General features: G+C 41.5%; 1 protein-coding gene across 6 annotated transcripts in view; it reads left to right on the plus strand.

The window, feature by feature from the left end:
- The window catches only part of OFD1 (OFD1 centriole and centriolar satellite protein), a 44,474-nt gene extending 27,855 nt beyond the window's left edge, over positions 1 to 16,619 (plus strand). For 5 of the 6 annotated variants that reach the window (XM_063083542.1, XM_063083541.1, XM_063083545.1 and 2 more), the window contains 12 exons: positions 1,309 to 1,382; positions 2,597 to 2,688; positions 4,298 to 4,487; positions 5,493 to 5,623; positions 6,164 to 6,275; positions 7,956 to 8,537; positions 9,029 to 9,155; positions 10,030 to 10,130; positions 11,217 to 11,333; positions 14,546 to 14,703; positions 15,453 to 15,605; positions 16,129 to 16,467. In XM_063083542.1, the coding sequence (XP_062939612.1) occupies positions 1,309 to 1,382; positions 2,597 to 2,688; positions 4,298 to 4,487; positions 5,493 to 5,623; positions 6,164 to 6,275; positions 7,956 to 8,537; positions 9,029 to 9,155; positions 10,030 to 10,130; positions 11,217 to 11,333; positions 14,546 to 14,703; positions 15,453 to 15,605; positions 16,129 to 16,302 (2,011 nt within the window). In that variant the 3' untranslated portion in view covers positions 16,303 to 16,467. The other variant, XM_063083543.1, reaches the window with a different exon arrangement.
- Positions 16,620 to 16,954: the final 335 nt, after the last annotated feature.

The following is a 16,954-nucleotide window of genomic DNA, read 5'->3' on the forward strand; positions in this document are numbered from 1 at the left end:
CTACTTAGTGGTTATAGTTTTTGTCAATGAATATGTGCCTTGTATTCCTTCAAGAGACTGCAAAGCCAGAATCAAAAGAAACGAACTAAAATTAACTACATGAAGCAAAAAGTGATATAGGAAAGGAAAATGTGGACAACTGGGGTTACTTTGGCTTTTCTGCAGTCTGAGCGTTGTGTACGAGCAATAAAATCTCAGTGCAGAGGTATTACTCCCATACGGTAACTTTTCTCTCCACAGGCACTATAGCATCCAGCACAAGAGGTGCTCAGTTGACGTTTGCTGAGCAGAGGTGTCGCTGAGATGACTCAGCTTAGCTGCTCTAGGTAGTTCTCAGTCCTTGCTTCTCTTTATTGCTTTGCCCCTAATTTGTCACTGCTATTACATTACGTAGTACTTGCAAAGGTTTCTTGAGGTTGTTTTTAAAATATATTCTGTTAAAAAAAAAAAGAGAGATAGAGAGATATAGCTGCTTTTCCTTTTATCGGTTTTGAAATGATGGATTTCATCCACGTATTTTGTCAGCTCCTGTACTACAATAGTGAACACTGGAATATCTGTAGTTGCTAAACGTTTAGAAATAAATGAAAGTGTGTATGTTGATTTTACATGTTCGTGGAGCTGGAGAACTGTTTGGTGTCATTGTGACATCTTCCATGGTAGGGAGGTCTGTCCTAAGGGCTCCTCATAGGACTTTGGCAAGTGTTGAAGTTGGTGGAGGACGTTCCCCATGGAAGAACTTCTTTTTCCCTTCTCGGAACCAGAAGGGCAGCTAGTGACAGCTGGGGATAAGAAGGAAAATTCCATGAAAATGTGCCTTTGGGTAGCACTAATGTGTACGTAATGCTGTTGGCTCTCAGTACTGTGCTTAGCCCTGGAGTGCAGAAGTTCTCATCCTGTTTGAAGGTGGAGAGATGGGAAAGATGGATTAGAAGCCACTGCCTTGTTATCCTTTGGGATTTAGAATCTGTTGTGTGCTGTGTAAGTTTAACTTAATTTACTTCTTTGCTCTTTGTGTTATTTGAGACCAACTGAAAAGCAGTGCTTTCAGTAAGCTTACAATAAAATGACCCCGTGTTTTGTGCGATTGAGTTTTGGGACCAAGTTTACAGGATCAAGGCAGGGTTTTACTAGACTTTTTTGTTCAGCATTCAGATCCCAGGCCTCAGTACTGAGAGACTTTAAAGTTTACGCATGGGCATATTCAGCACCCTTGGGTGCAACTGCACCATAGATAAGCTCATGTATTGATAGCAGTCTTTACAGGGAGATGTCAAAGAACTCATTTTTAATTCATTTGATTCTCAGGTATCAACTTGAACTAAAGGATGACTACATCACTAGAACTAATAGACTGATTGAAGATGAGAGGAAGAATAAAGGTGATTCTCAGGAGGGGCGGGGGAGCTGTATTTTTCAGTGCTGATATAGGTTATTAGCTTCCTGAGGTGGATCTGTTCTATATTCTAAATATATGAGGGTACTTCAAATAGTTCATGGAAAGATTTGTATTATCTTTTAAGTGTGTTTTTTCCATGAACCTTTTGAAGTACTCTTGTATAGCTTATACTTCATTGTGACTACAAAATTACACATTTTTATAATTTTAATTTTACCAAATTAAAAAAATAATTATTGTCTTTTACTCCATTTTTGGAAACCTTCATGTTTAACATTTTATATATTCCCAAAGGCCAGTGATTTATCATCAGTATTTCATTCAGCTTTATTTCAATATATTTTGAATAAATCTGCGATTGTCAAGAAGGTAGAAGGAACTTATTGCCATCCTGTAAATATTGCTTTTAACCATGAGAGAGACTTCTTACTTATGGAAAATTTTATTTTAACATCTCTGGTCCCTGTGATCTAGTTTCTTATTTCTTTTACTTCTAATAGATTTTTATGCTTTGTGATATTTTTATTTGTCATATAACCTCTTAAACTCTTGTAAACATTAGCTTGAGACTGTGAAAGTTGAATAATTTTTCAATCTTCAGATATTTCAAATTTCAATATATTTCTAGGAAATTGCCTATAACAAGAAGCTGAACTTTGGGTGGAAATTTCAAACAGATTCTTGGGAGTAAACCAGGGCTGGGTACTTGATATTGACCAGGCACCCAATGTGTGGCTGCTGCTTTTGTTACTATCTTGTGGAGACTAACACTTCTTTTATGGATTAGTACCATCATGTATTTAGCAAATTGTTTTGATGGTATATCTACATAGACTTGTGTTAGATGAAGCAAAAAAATGCAAAATAGCAGCTACAAAATAGTAACAGATCTTTTTCTTTAAGGAAATTAAGAGCTGCCAGCACTAGGGTCCTATGCTCTGAGCAGACAGTGTGACTCTGGTTAGCATGTGTAGCAGGTGGAATTTCACCACCTATGACAGTTAGAACTTCATATCACCTGTTGGGTAACAGGGTTTATTCCTTACTTGCCCACTAAATTTTTGACCTGTACATTTGCTATTTTAGATTATGAAATAACGGTCATTAGATCTGACATACTGGCCATTAATTATTAAATGGCTTTTGTATTCAATAGGAAAACATTATGATGTTTAATTGGTGGGCTCTTTCTTTCAGAAAAAGCTATTCATTTGCAGGAGGAGCTAACAGCTATTAATTCAAAAAAGGAAGAACTCACCCAATCTGTAAATCGTGTGAAACAACTTGAGGTAATTGTTAAGCCTGTTTTTTTTTTTTTTGAAATAGATTTTAGGCAGTACATGAAATTTATCTTAAGTCATCCTCTCAATATATCTGGACTGTTTACTATATGACTAAGAAGGTGATGGCTGAAGGGAATTCACTAGTTCAGCATTTCAGTGGAAGTCATATAGGGAAGGGTAGCTAGGGCTTTGGGTCCTAGAGTCCTGTTCAAATCCTGTCTGTCCTTTATGGCTTCTGTGCCTTTGGGTGAGTTCCAGGACCTCAATGTTGCTTTGCCTCCCATGGATTTGTCCTCCCTTTTCCCCTGGGTGATGGAGCCACCAAAGATTACTCAAAGCCCATCTCTTCTGAGCAGTGAGAAGCCCCAGAAAGGGGTTAATCTCCCAGAACCCTCAAGAGTGAGGCATTCCCTCCATTTGGGAAACTAACCATGAATTGGGGTTCTCTTCCCACATTTATTCTTCAGACCAGCAAGTTACAGGAAGAGAACACAGGTGGGGGTTTTGCTAAGTACCATATAACAAGTTTAACAATAGAAGCTGGTAACGTGCAATTAAGTTGATCCACTAACAAAAGCTTGATTTTAGCAAACATTCTCTTCTTACAGCAGTTTCCCAGTATCTTTACATATCAATCAGTAACCTGTCTGTCTTTGAGCCAGCAACCTTGCTGTGTTACAATTCTTTATCTTACAATAGAGACTATATAGCCTGGGGAAAATTTCCTGTCCTTTGCAAGGTCAATATTTGAAACTGCAAGGCTTTGGAAAATCAGGCCCTTTGAAGTACATTTGCTTTATGCATGCTCTACACCTCAAGTTCCTGATCTATGAGTTTGGGGCTGCTTCCCACATCACATGGTTATTGAGGGAATTCAACGCACTAACTTATGCACCTAGCCCATAGCAGGTGGCCAGTACGCGCATTAGCGTCTGCCCCAGCCTCTCCTCCCAGCCCCTCCTCCCAGCCCACCAGCAGCAGGGAAAAATTCCTGTCATTACGTCTTTATCCTGTGGATTAAAACAAAATGAGACGCATTTGTCACATGTCACTGTTACTTTACTTCTGTTTGTTAGTGTGCTTGCTATCTGAAGGACAGAGCTGGCACTTCGGGTACTTAAAATATATTGTATATGTTAAATATATTTTTGCAACTGTGATGGTTTACTTTTTTGAGAACTTTATAGGCTTTCATACCTAACTAAGAGATATACAGACACAAAGGAAGCACTTCACAGCATGCTGGTGACCATTTCTAGCTCACCTTTTTATATTTAAAAATATGTATGTTGTTACAGTGCATGGTTGTTACTGGGTTCTTGCTTGCCTCTGGAAAATGGAGTGATAGTATTCATCAGAAGCACTTGCTTCATAGGACAGGGGTCTATAGAACTCAAGTTACAGGAACTTCCCATAACCCAGCTCTCAGGCAGAAGGTGACTTTCATTATTGTACTCAGGGTCTTGTCATTGCAGAGAACCTGACTTCTGTCTGGCTAATTAAATCTTCTTCTTAATTAAATTATGACACTCAGCTTAGAGCAGCCTACCATCTTTTACTTTTGCAGTACTGTGAAGTCATTATTCAAATGTAAGTTTTCCTTTTTCAATTTCAGTTTGAGTTAGAATCTGTCAAAGCCCAGTCTTTGGCAGTGACAAAACAAAACCACATGCTGAATGAAAAGATTAAAGAAATGAGTGATTATTCACTACTAAAAGAAGAGAAACTAGAGCTTCAGGCACAAAATAAATTACTTAAACAACAGCTGGAAGAGAGGAGAAATGAAAACTTGCGTCTCCTAAACCGTATGTCTTTTTTTCTCTTTTGCATGTTTTAGGAATTCATATTAGGTCAGTATTATAAAACTGTGCTTTGTACCTATAAGGGAGGCTTAAACTGGGAAGATTTTACAAAATTAAGATTCTCAGATTGAAATTACTTCCTTTTTATCTGCTATCACATACTTTATAGCATTAGTGTGAGAAGAAATATTTTTAAGCTCTACAAATATGCCTCTCTGGATTGGCATCAGGGCTCCCCTCCTCCTCTGACTGTTGGTTGGGTCTGGCCAGTGGGGACACCAGCAAACTCTGTGATGGACGGAGGTCGAGGTGGTTGTTATCTCCATCCCCACCCCAAACTCCATATACGGTGGTCCTGGACTGGTCACTGCAAGGTCATGTGCCCACCAGATGGCCTCTTACCAGTGCTTGGCTCCTACACCAGCTCCCTGTCTCCATTGCTGGGAATTTCTTCCTCCGTTAGTCCTTCACACCCAAGGGGTGCTAACAGCATGTCCCTGTCACTAGCCCAGAGAACTACACTGTCCTTTGTGGTTACCCTACATAAGTTGTCCCTTAATAAAGGGTCCTTAGAAGCCCCAAATTGAAGACACCATCTGCTTTCTACCTGGGACCTAACTGCCTCTTACAGATGCACAGATCAGGTTGGACCTTGAGGCAGTTATCGACTGGTAAATCAGATAGCTCATTCCATGCCTTCTGTGCATGGAAGAGGAGAGGGACAGGCTTTCAAGATAATTTGAGGATTTGAAAGAGTTCTTTTACTTGGAGTAGGACTCCAAGAGTAATAAAGTTTACGTTAACATGCACTAAATTCTTTTGTTCTGAAATTTGAATCAAGATTTCTCTTAGTCCACTTAATATAATTAATATAATATTAATTGCATGAGTACAAAGAAAAGGAGCAACAATTTAAAACCTCTTTAGCTGCTTTGTTAAGTGAAATAAGAAAACTTAAGGTTGATAATGACCAGGATTTTTTTTTTTTTTTTTTTTTTACCTTCTTAGGCCTAGCTCAGCCAGCTCCTGAGCTTGTAGTTCTTCAGAAAGAGTTAAAGAAAGCAGAACATGCTATAGTGTGTAAGCAGAAGGAGTTCGAAACCCACAGGCGAGCTCTGCAGAAACAGCTGCAGAGTGAAGTGAGTACCGCTCTCGCTGTCCTGGTGTGCCAGCCCACCCTGTAGATGCGTAAACCTGGCACAGATCACACCAGCATTGGTCAGATTTATTTTAATATCAAAAATTACTCCGCCACATGTTAAAGGTATCTTTTCTCATGTGAGAAAATTCTCTAGTGATTATATGACTTGATATTCATAATAGTAATAAAATTGAGAGGAAAGCAAAGTCACCTACACGTACAACTTTCTGAGTGCCCCATAGTACCCACTGTTACCTCTTGAGTCTCACCCTGAGACTGACAGATATTCACTGTCTTTCTGATTTCTGCCTGCATGTCCTGGAGTAGCTGTTCTTTGATATAACTGGAAAAGATGGTGAAAAACTTGTTTGTGTGTTCTGTTTGTTGTTTTTATAAAGGGACCCTGTTGTTTATTGGTGTGAAGCTTCTCAGAATTGGCAAAACAGAGAGAGAGAATAAGTACAATAAGAGAATTTTTCCTTTGGAAGCAAGCTGTGATTTCCTTTACATTGATTTCTTTTTCTCTGAATCTTCTCAGGTTGAGCATTCTGCACAGCTGAAGGCCCAGATGTTAGATTACAATGCTTCTGTAAAGAGGTTAACCGTTCAGGCTGCTGATTTAAAATTGCAACTGAAACAAACTCAGACAGGTTAGAGACATTTTTAAGCCATAAATATTTTTGTGCTTGTTTAAAGCTTCCTACACAATGTGGAAATGTAATGATCATAATTTATTGAATACTTACTAATTCTCTTAGTATGGGAAAAGCCATAGAACTATGTGCCATCTTGGAAGTAAAATTCCCTATCAATTTCAGGAATACCAGCTGGGTCGTCAGCTAACGTGACTTGCCTTCACAGGTACCCCATGGCTTGGGAGAGCCTCATGTCCCAAATAGGAAAGGCATGGTAGTGACACAGAAGTCCCCAATTTCATCCTAGGCTTTCCTTATTTGTTACGCTGATCGGCTATTCAGTAGTGTTACGTATGCCTTGATAGACACACAAATGTATGAGAGAAGCAGGGTGGATTAGCAAAAAGAGCATTGCCATTGGAATCAGAGGATTGTTTTTCTTTTCGACCCCAATTTTGAATTTAGTTGTTTGACCTTGGGCATGTTACTTTAACTTCCTTGGGCCTCAATTTCCTCATTTGTAATGGGATGATAATACCTACCAGGCCATGGTGAACAAAGATGAAATGAGATGGGTCCCAGTCCAACACCTGGAACATGAAAGACACAGGAAAATGGTTCCTGCTGCTGTTTCATTATTATGTCTTCACTGTGGATGCATATCTGCCCCTTCTTACTTCATAGGAAGGATATTGAAGCTTAGATACTTTCTTCTTTAGCTTTAGCTGCGTTCATGCTCAAAGAACATGAGTGTTACCAAGTTCATCCTGTTTCTTCACCCTGCTCAGTCCCCACTTGTACTGTTTCTTGGTCAGTCCCTTTCTATCTGCACTAGTTTTATTTTTATCTCTTTGCTCATTTCTGTTCTTTCCATTCATTCTTCATTTTCTCTGAAAAGTTTTGTTTGCCAAACTGCCCATAGCTGAAATCATAGCAGTCTTGTGTTATGAAAAATAGTCCAGTGAAGATGGAATCTTCTGCATGCCTGTGTTGCCCATCACAAGTTTCTGTCTTGTAGCATCATAGGGAGGCATTGCAGGAGAGGAGCAGGAACGCGCCCTGGCTTTGCACTAGGAAATCCAGTGACTCTAGGACTAGCTGACTGTGTGACCCAGCCTCAGTTTGCCTCAGTCCCCTGCCTGTGAAATGGGAGCAGTGAGAGTTTCTTGACCACAGGGTTGTTGTGAGTGCGGGTCCTCATTCCCTTACCCAAAACTCAGGCCATGCACTGTGGATTTCGCAACTGCCCTGGGAGTTCTGGGGTGGCATACTCTAGTGAAACACGTTAATCATTCTGCAGTCAAATGTGTGAATATTTAATACTGGGTGGGACAAATAGAGATTATAAATGGATTTACATCAGTTCAAATCAAGCTTTTTAACCAAGTGAGTTCATCTGGTTAGGCTTTGCCACCAAATAAATTATGAATAAATTTTCAGTTCTCAGAGCTTTTTGGATTTCAAAATTGTGCATAACGGATTCTGAAATTATATCACAAGTTACAAAAGAAGACGTGTGAAGATGTAGCTGGTACATATAAGCTCTCAATAAATATTCAGTTATTTTCATTACTGTGGCTTCAGAAACTATTAAATGTGCAAGTTTGTTCTTATCACTTTCTTCTTTCAAAAAATCATTTTCATTTTATTCTCCTCCTTATCCTCTCATTTCTCAAATTTTCTCGTAATGCGCAGCCCTAGAAAATGAAGTGTACCGCAATCCGAAGCAGTCTCCGATCAGTCGTTTCGTCGGCGGATGCAAACTGGCGCCTCATGACATTGATATAAGTGGGGATTTCTTAAACAATCCTCTTGAACAGAAAAAAGTTATGGCAGGTGCAATGACACCAAGGGTCAGACATTATCCAAATGCACGGATGGAGGGCAGTTCCCTCGATTCTGACTTTGAGTTTGTAGCCAATGCTAAGGCAAGGGTAAAAGAGCTAGAGCAAGAGGCGGAGTGCTTGGAGAAAGCTTTCAGAGATTACTATCGGAGAGTTATTGAGAATCCTGCTAAAAGCCCATTGCCAGCTGAGAGTCCACCATCTCTGCACCTGCGAGGAGCTCCCATAAACATCACTTCCAGTGCCCTGGAAAGAGGTGTTTCTGCAGAGGACCGAGTTGTTCCTGGGCAGCCTCCAGTAGGCACACTTAAAGAGAAGAGCGAGGCCTCGGAAGTGCTGACTGACAGCGCCAGGTCACAGCCACACAGGCGCCTCTCCTCCACGCCCCTGCCAAAAGCCAAAAGAAGCTGGGAAAATGAAATGTGTCTGGAAGGTGAGCTGCTGCACAGGGGGTTGCAGGCTGCACTGGAGCTGGGGGACCTGGTCCTTGCTGGCCCTGTCACTAGATTGAGGGTGCAGCCCCTAGAGAATGGGAGGTGGTGGGCATGGCATGCAGTGGTCAGGCAGGGGTGGCCGGTCCCTGAACCTGCGATCTCCTGGTGAGCAGTGGCGTCTCCCCGGGTCACAGGGTTGCTGTGGGAGTCAGCAAGATAAAGAGCATCAAGGTCTAGCATTTGCCTGGCACACACGTTCAGGGAATAACAGTGGCCTTTTCCTTGCTGCTGCTTGGTTTTATACATTGTATTATTACCACTACAGTTTAATTTAGGTGCTTGAATTGTTAATTTTGTGGATCATACTCACCTGTTTGCAAGGATGACGGATAGAACTTATTTTCAAACTAATAGAGCTCTTTAGAAACCACGTTGGTATCTCCTCCATGCAATTTGTAATATTCTCGCGCTGGTTTCTTCTGTCCCTTAGGTCTGGACAGGTCACACATTGCTTCCCCAAGTCCTTGTCCTGACAGAATGTCCCAGCCATCACCTGCTGAGTCTAGGCACAGCCTCTGCCTCCCTCCTTTCTCCCACCCTCCAGAACAGAAGGCGGGGTAAGTGTCATGTTCTGATCCACTTCAGCTATTCATGCTACCTGTGGTCTCAGACTTTGTTTGGTTTTTTAAGGTGATATTAAAGATCATGTGACAGTATAGAATTTGCAGTCAGACTGTAAAATGATGTGTCCTCTTTGAGATTCATCTGAATTACCTGGGGGAAAACAGATAAGGTTCCAATTTGTATCATTGAAATAAATTCTAAAGTGATAGTGGGTTCTAGAGTACAATTGTTGAAGCAGGATGGAGTGGACGTTTTTAGAAACTAGGCCGGTGCGTCGCCTGGGCTGTGATTTGAGTTACAGGCGGACTCCTGCCCATCCCTCTGTCCACAACAGGAGATTCTGACTCCTCAGTTCTGGGTTCAAGCCTGGGCATCTGCGTGTTTATATAGTTCTCCTCTACAGAGTTGAAAACTGCCACATATGTCTCTCATGGTCATAAAGCATTTAATTTTTTTTATATTGTACTTTCTTGTGATAAAGCCAAAAGGAAAGATGCCAAGTAAGGACACTCTGGTACACACTCAGGCTTTTGAGGTATTGCATCGTGCTGATGGTGTGTGGAAGTTGTTTTTTTCAAAAAAGTTTTTGTGGTTATTGAAAAAGCTAAACTCCTAGGCATAGCACTGAGAGTGCAGCATTACTCTTTGTTAACAGTGGTAGCGCCTGCCTCACAGTGCGGGGTGGTTCCCAGGGGTGACTGAGTGGGTGTGGTGAGTGCTCAGCACACTGGAGCTGCTCTTCGTAAGTAGAAGAAAAACGAATTCTGTATAGCATTTTCTTCAGTCACAAAAGGTTTTTTGTCACCTTGTGCTCTTGGGTTTTATGTTATTAAAACTTCATTCATGAATTTTATTCTTCCAATCCAGTCTTTGTCAGAGACAAACTGAAATTCAAGACAAAAGTGAATTTTCAAATTTGGACAAGCAAGCTTTTAAGGATAATGAAGAATTTGGATCATCTTTTGAATGTAAGTTCAAATACAAGTACTGCTTTTTATAAGTTGAAAATGTAGAAAGCTTAGTTTTGGTGAAACCTATGCATTGGTATAAAAAGCAAAGCAGTTACAAATTTGTGCATTTTTATTTTGTGGTAAGATTAGAAATACAGACATAGTGCCTCTTTTTTTATCACCGAAATTTTGAGATGACTAATCATTTAAAAGTTAGAGCTAAGCCAATAAATGAATCCTTAACTTACCAAGTTTGGGATTACCTCAGATTTAAAATAAGTGATTTTCCTTAATTAATTAATTATTTTTTTAATGGAATATGAAGGTGTTATTTTTCTTTATATTGATTCTGTTGACCATCTCAGATCTAGAAAACCCCATTCTTAGTGAAAGAATGGAGGTGAAAGAATACTAAGAGTCCAGAAACTGCTGGGCGTCCTGGCTCTGGCCCTGTCTTAGGCTGTTTCACCTGGTAGCCCAGTTTGTAAGTATAAAATAAGGATGTAGAGGCCATCGTCTCTAAGGCTCTTTCCAGCTTCATGAATCTTTGTATTTGTATATAACCTATTGTTTAGCCTTGTAAACTTCATCGTCAAATCTGAAAGTATAATATTTTGAACACTTAAATGAGAGGGCTTAGTAACTTTTGTGAAGTCTTTTTAACTTGCCAGTTGAAAGGACTTTGTTAAATCATCGATATTTAAATAGAATTCACATGATTATCAACAAGCCAAGTGAATTCTCTGTCACTGAATTGATTTTCCTTTTTTTTTTTTTTTTGCGGCTGGCCAGTACAGGGATCCAAACCCATCGCACATGACCAACTGAGCTAACCATTTAGCCTTCAGATTGCTTTTCCTGTTGGTTAATGAATCCAATTTTGTAAATAGATTTAACTCGTTAAAGTGTAAGACCACGCTGAGAAGCGCATATGTCGGCAAGTGGTTATGTTGAGAACTTCCAGACTCCTAGAAGGAAAGGGCTCTAACCCAGTTGCTTGGCTGCAGCTCCCTTGCTCCCCCATTAGTTACCCCATGCTGCACTGCCCTCCCTCCTGCTATCATGAGGAAGGACTCATGGGATGATTGTTTGTACCTCGTGTAGGTGCAGGGAGCATGCTGAGGCTGTTTGAAGTGGAGGGGCTCCATCCCGCTGGAGATATGCCACATGTGGACGCGGCCACCGCTGCACCCCCCAGACCCATCTCATATAATTACTCAAGTAAGTTTTTTGCTTTTTAGTGGACAGCATGGCCACACACTGAACGCCAGTCTATATGCTCTGAAAATTCTTTTGTGTATCACTGAAGGACTTTTGGTAAGCGGACGTCATTCAAAGTCTTGGGGTTGGGGTGTTACTGTCAATTTCTGAACTAACTTCCAATGTGAACATGTAAAGACAGTGCTGAGGAAAAACTGAAGGAAAGGCTTCTCATTTAGTCTTCCCACGCCAGTTGCTTTTTAAAATAACTCTTCTTTAATTGTTCAGAGTCTGACAGAGCAATTGTACTTTTCCCGAGGACTCTTCTGCAAAAACCATTCCACAGGAACTTTATCATCTAGGAAATCATGGTGAAAATTTGAAAAAATGGTTAACTCCCATTATACATTTTTAATATGATTGTAACATTTTATTTCTTTTTCTATCTACTTGCTTCCTTTGTGTCAAGAAATTAGGCCAGAAAACCTTTATATTGCAGTCTTCAGAAAAGCTGTCGACACTGAGTTAACTCATCACTGGAGAGAACTGGTCATGAGACTTCTCTTGTCTGGCCCACTTTCTCTTTCCTCTTCTCCAGGTTACCCTCTTCCCTCACTGGTGGTGGGAGAAGAAGGGGAGAGAGCTGTGGGGAGTTTATGCTTTGTCCTGGGGCTCAGCCCACAGCCAGGTCCTTTTCTGCTCAGACCAAAGTGGTTAATCCTCAGACTTAGAAAGAAATCTCTCAAGTAAAGCTACCTCTTAGTCCCTCCCAAACATTGAGAAAACAACATCCTGCAAACATATCCAAAGCCTGTTGTTAGCAGTTTCTTGGCTTAAGTTTTCTCAGGAATATGAAGGGTTACTGGAAGAAGTGAAAGGTTTTTGAGAGGGTGGATGTTGCTGATTCTAGAGTCAATCTTCTTTGGAAACCTCTCAGTCAGCAAGACTCGATCAAGAGCCTTCTTTCTGCTGGGCACTTTCCTAAAGGCTAGGCATGTATCATTGAACTAAACTAAGCCCTTGCCTCCCTGGAGCTTCTAGTGGGGCAGTCAGATGGTCAGCAAGCCGGCCCCAGGGGCAGGGAATGGGAGGATGGCACCTGTGGCAGCTACGGGAGAGTGAGTGTGACAGGCGGCCGCTCAGCACAGCCTGAGTGAGGGGATAAACAGAACAGTGGGCTAAGGGAAGTCAGCTGAGGAGCCAGGCACTCTGCCTCTGAGATGCAATGTAGATTACAATAATGGCTTTTAAAATAATTATTAGGCAGCATGGTTTTGGTCATTGAGAAATTCTCTTGTATTCACCATTTCACCTCCTCTTTTGGTCACAGAGGGGAATGAGAAGGGGTGAAACTTGGTGTCTTTGCACTGCCCGTGGATGTGCTTCTTTTCTTTACTCTTGTGTCCACGAAGGTTTCTATGTGCCACCACAGCGCTACAGAATATACCCCAGAGCAGAGAAGTAGCCCCCTTTTTAAAAAAAATTTATTTATTTATTTGGTGGGGGGGCGGTGGCTGGCCAGTATGAGGATCCAAACCCTTGACCTTGGTGTTATCAGCAAGCACCACGTTTTATTTTTATTTTTTTAAAGCCCCCCGCCTTTTTTTAAAAATTGGCACCCAAACAACATTGCCATTTTGAGATCACTATTCCATATAAGAAAGCGGTACTGTTTAGGAGTAGCCCTCCTTCCACCAGCAGTGAGGAGGTTGCATTTCTGCCTGCAGAAATGACGAACTGCCTCCTCTGATAGAGACAGACAGAACAAAAAGATTCGAAGTCCTCTGATGAACCTATGAATTTTTCTGCTGATTAGCATTGCTTGGGTTAAAAAAAAAAATAGGTTACGGGCCAGAGCTGGAAGAGAAAGGTCAGCATAATCATCTGCAGGATTCAGATTTAATTAAACTTTTGAGGTATAGGGACCTGTGCCAAAAGCTAGCAGGAACAGACAGTAATTAAAACATGGGCCTTGCCCAGAAGGCATAGAAGTGGGAGAAACAAGTACACATGGTTTCTGACAAAGCAGCCACAGGACACTGTGAGTTAGGTGTTGGTGTTGGAGTGCTCTCTTGCCACTTCCGGCGTAGGCAGGTGCCACAGAAGAGAGTGGTGTTTGTCGGGTCTCCAATAGCATTTTGGGTTTTGTGGGAGAGGTGGGAGGAATGGAGCACCTCACGCAGAGGAGACAGAGCAAGGCACAGAGCTGTAGTCAGGTGCCCGTGAGTGGGTTGCTACAGATGAGTACCGCAGGTGCAAAGTTAGTGGTGATGCAGGAAATGAGCCTGGAGGGAAAAAGGCAGATTGTCAGAGCCTAGGCTGGATTTGGCCTCTGCAGAGATGTCGCACAGCAAATCCATGTCTTCCCTTCAGGGAAAGCCTGGTGCTGACACCGGCAGGTTGCTGGAAGGTGGAGACTGACACCAGAGGGAGCATTGACTCAGTTGTTTCAGTGGTCCAGGGAAATGGAGAGAAGGAACCTCCTTGCAGCAACAGCAGGAGGAGCTCAAACCTGCAAGCCCTGGTGGCCAAGTGGACGTGGGGTAGAAAGAGCATAATTAAAGGGCCAGGATGGTCATGTCAGGGATGAAGCCAGTGCCATGGGATTTCCATGTGCCAATGGCAGGGAACCCATGAGAAACGTGAGGCTAGGGAGAGTGCAGGACTAGAGGAAAAGATGTGGGAGTGATCGGTACAGAGGCTATCGCCAAAACCCCAGGAAGGGTGGCAATCAGCCTGGAGGAATGAACAGGGAGGTGGCCAGCAGTCGGGGAGGGCAGTGGTTCTGTTCTGTTTGGGGTAGGAGAGACGAGTATCTTTCCGGGAGTAAGAAAGTGTTATAAAACTGCTATGTACATAAATAGGGGCCACTGGTTCAGTCAGGCTCCTAACGTAGGGGAGGGATCATCGTAAGCACACGCAGAGACCTTGGAAAGGAGGGAGGACATGGACAAAGGACGTGAAAATGTCATGTGGAGGGAGGACAGTTGGAGTCGTTCTTGGTGAAGGTGACTTGTATTTGTCTCAGTGAAGTAAAAGGGGCGCGCTGCTAGGAGTGGGCCTGGGGGCTTGAAGACAAAGACGCACAGCAGCTTGGAGCAGTGTGCAGACTCACCTCCCCTCACCATCAGGCACTCTTCCTACGTCTCACCTCGGGCCCTGCAAACCCGTCCTGTTTTCGCTTGCAAAACCTGATGCTGGAACCTACTCACTCTTATTTTCTGTCCCATTAGGTATAGATCAGAAACAAATTGGCGAACAAAGGGAAGAAGAAAAAATATGGGAACAGCAAATGAAAGAACAAAGGCAGAGAGAAGAAAGAAGGCAGAGTGACCGGCTAGAGGCTTTAGAAAGGGAGCGAAGAGAACTGGAAAAACTGGATCAAGAAAGGGTAAGTACGGCTTCATAGGCTGGAACTCGTTTCTCCAGTGTATGCCTTCAGTAAGTGCCCTGAGCTCAGGGAGGCGAGTCAGTGATGTCCTGGGCTAACTTAAAGGTGTCCCTAGCCTCTCCTTGTGTCTTAGGCAGTGAGAAAGGCTGCGTAGAACGCAGCTTATGAGTCTCTTAGTGAAGGATCAATTGTGAGAGCACTTTTATGTGCATTCTCTGATCTTTATTTAAAACAAGCCCATAGAGGAGGTAGCCTGTGCTTTGCTGTAGAACTTCACTTCATAAAGGGGTTTAAAGAAGAGGCTCCTGAGGCCAGCTAGCTGGGATGAGAACTACCCAGGGGAGAGTTGGCTGCCAGTCCACAGTGGCTTCTGGGGGCACACACTGCCACCTGCTTTCCTCTAGTTCTCTTCTTCTATGTCTTGATTCTGGTCCTAGATACATGGATTACTCTGGCCACTTAACGTGCCTGCTAAATCTTGCTTAATCTTCCATACGAATGTTCTTTGAACTCCTGGTTAATTTGGCTCTAAAAAAGCACAAGACACTTTAGGCAAATTAGTCTCTTCCTTCATTGAGATGACATGTGTGTCTCCCTTTGATAGCAGCAATGACTTCAGTAATTAAAAAAAACCTCTGGCATATAGGTTGTACTTAAAAGATCAGGATTATATCACTGAGTTTTTTAAACACTTAAGTTTTTAAAATGTATTTGTGTATTTCCTATTTTGGCACCCATCTGTTTTATAGAGAATGATTGAAGAATCATTGAAGATTGAAATGGAAAAAGAATTAGAAATGAGCATTCAAGAAATGAAAGACAAATCTGCTCATGGTGAAAGTCCTTTAGAGAAATACATGAAAATCATCCAGCAGGGGCAAGAGCAGGAATCAGCAGAGAAGGTACCCGTGCTGTGGACAGGGCAGCCTGTGGGTGAGGGACACTGAGGGCTTCTGTGGTTCATTTTAACACTGTGAGACAGAAATCTGTCTCCTTCATTGAAGACAGAAAGGTTAAAAGCATAGAAAATCCAAAGTTCAAATGGAACCTCGAGTCTCTTAAATATATCACTCTTGAGAAAATTTCATAGCTTTTGCTTAGGTAAAAGATTGAAGAGATTTTGATTTGTCAAAGTTTGTAAAGGTTGGGGTGTCTCTTATTAAGAACAAAAAAGAAATAATGAAAGATCTACCATTGAATAACAAATGCATTGGTACTGAGACAATATATGTCTGAAGTATTATAGGTGTTGAAAATGCATATCATATAGTTTATTTTGATGTGCTTGTTAAATTTCATGTTAAAAAGTCCTCTTTTTTAGACTCATGTTACATATATATTTCAAAAAGTTCTTAGAGAAATCAAAGTGTTTCATAAAATTTAATACATATGTAATTTCAAATTTCTTCTTTCCCCCTCTATCAGAGCTCAAAAAAGACGGTCAGACAAGGCTCAGTAGTGGACACACTGCCGTCTACTGACAAAGACGAGAGGTACGGCTTCCCCAAACACTGTGTTCCTTACGCAAACCATTTCTGCTCATTTTGTCAGCCAAAGGAAATGGTAAGATGTTTGAGGTTGCCTGTGAGAAATTATTGAATCAGTCAAAGTCACTGGCTTAAAAATTGTTTTTTAACTTGTGAAACTGATCTAGATACACATTGTAAGCGAGGGCAGAAACCCCACAGGGACATAATGAGAACATTATGCAGATCCCAAATAAACTTGAGTTTTTTAAATTTAAAAATTTTTACTTTCTTTCCCTGATTTAGTTTTACAGGCTTTTCTCATGAAGAACCAGAGCCAGATGACTTTTGGTAATCATTTTTGCTGATTAGCTTCTTACACACAACAGTGAGGAATTACGTAACAGTTCTGAATATTTCTCTGCAATCAAAGTTCTCAATAAAAATTGTGTAATCCAGTATGTTTTTTTGTAATTTTATTTGGTACTGTAGTGGATGAACCAATAATCATCTAGTCAAGTGAAACCCCTTCTCCAGGCATGGGATTTCTGATTCATTATGCTAAAGTATGTTTGTGTTAACATTTTCAGATAAATATAGCCTATTTTATTGGTCCAACTCCAAGCCTCCCTCTTGGAAGTTTAAGCTGTGTTCCTTTTTCTCTGGAGTTGGGCTAACACCTGTAAAACAGGAGGCCATCTTCCCCAACATTCTCCTGTTTTGTCCCTGAAGGTAAAGACAGATTTTTCCATTCTAGGCTTCGTATCTGCTATGGTTTGACTTTG

This window comes from Cynocephalus volans, chromosome X, assembly GCF_027409185.1.
Source record: "Cynocephalus volans isolate mCynVol1 chromosome X, mCynVol1.pri, whole genome shotgun sequence".
In the NCBI taxonomy this organism is placed as follows: Eukaryota; Metazoa; Chordata; class Mammalia; order Dermoptera; family Cynocephalidae; genus Cynocephalus; species Cynocephalus volans.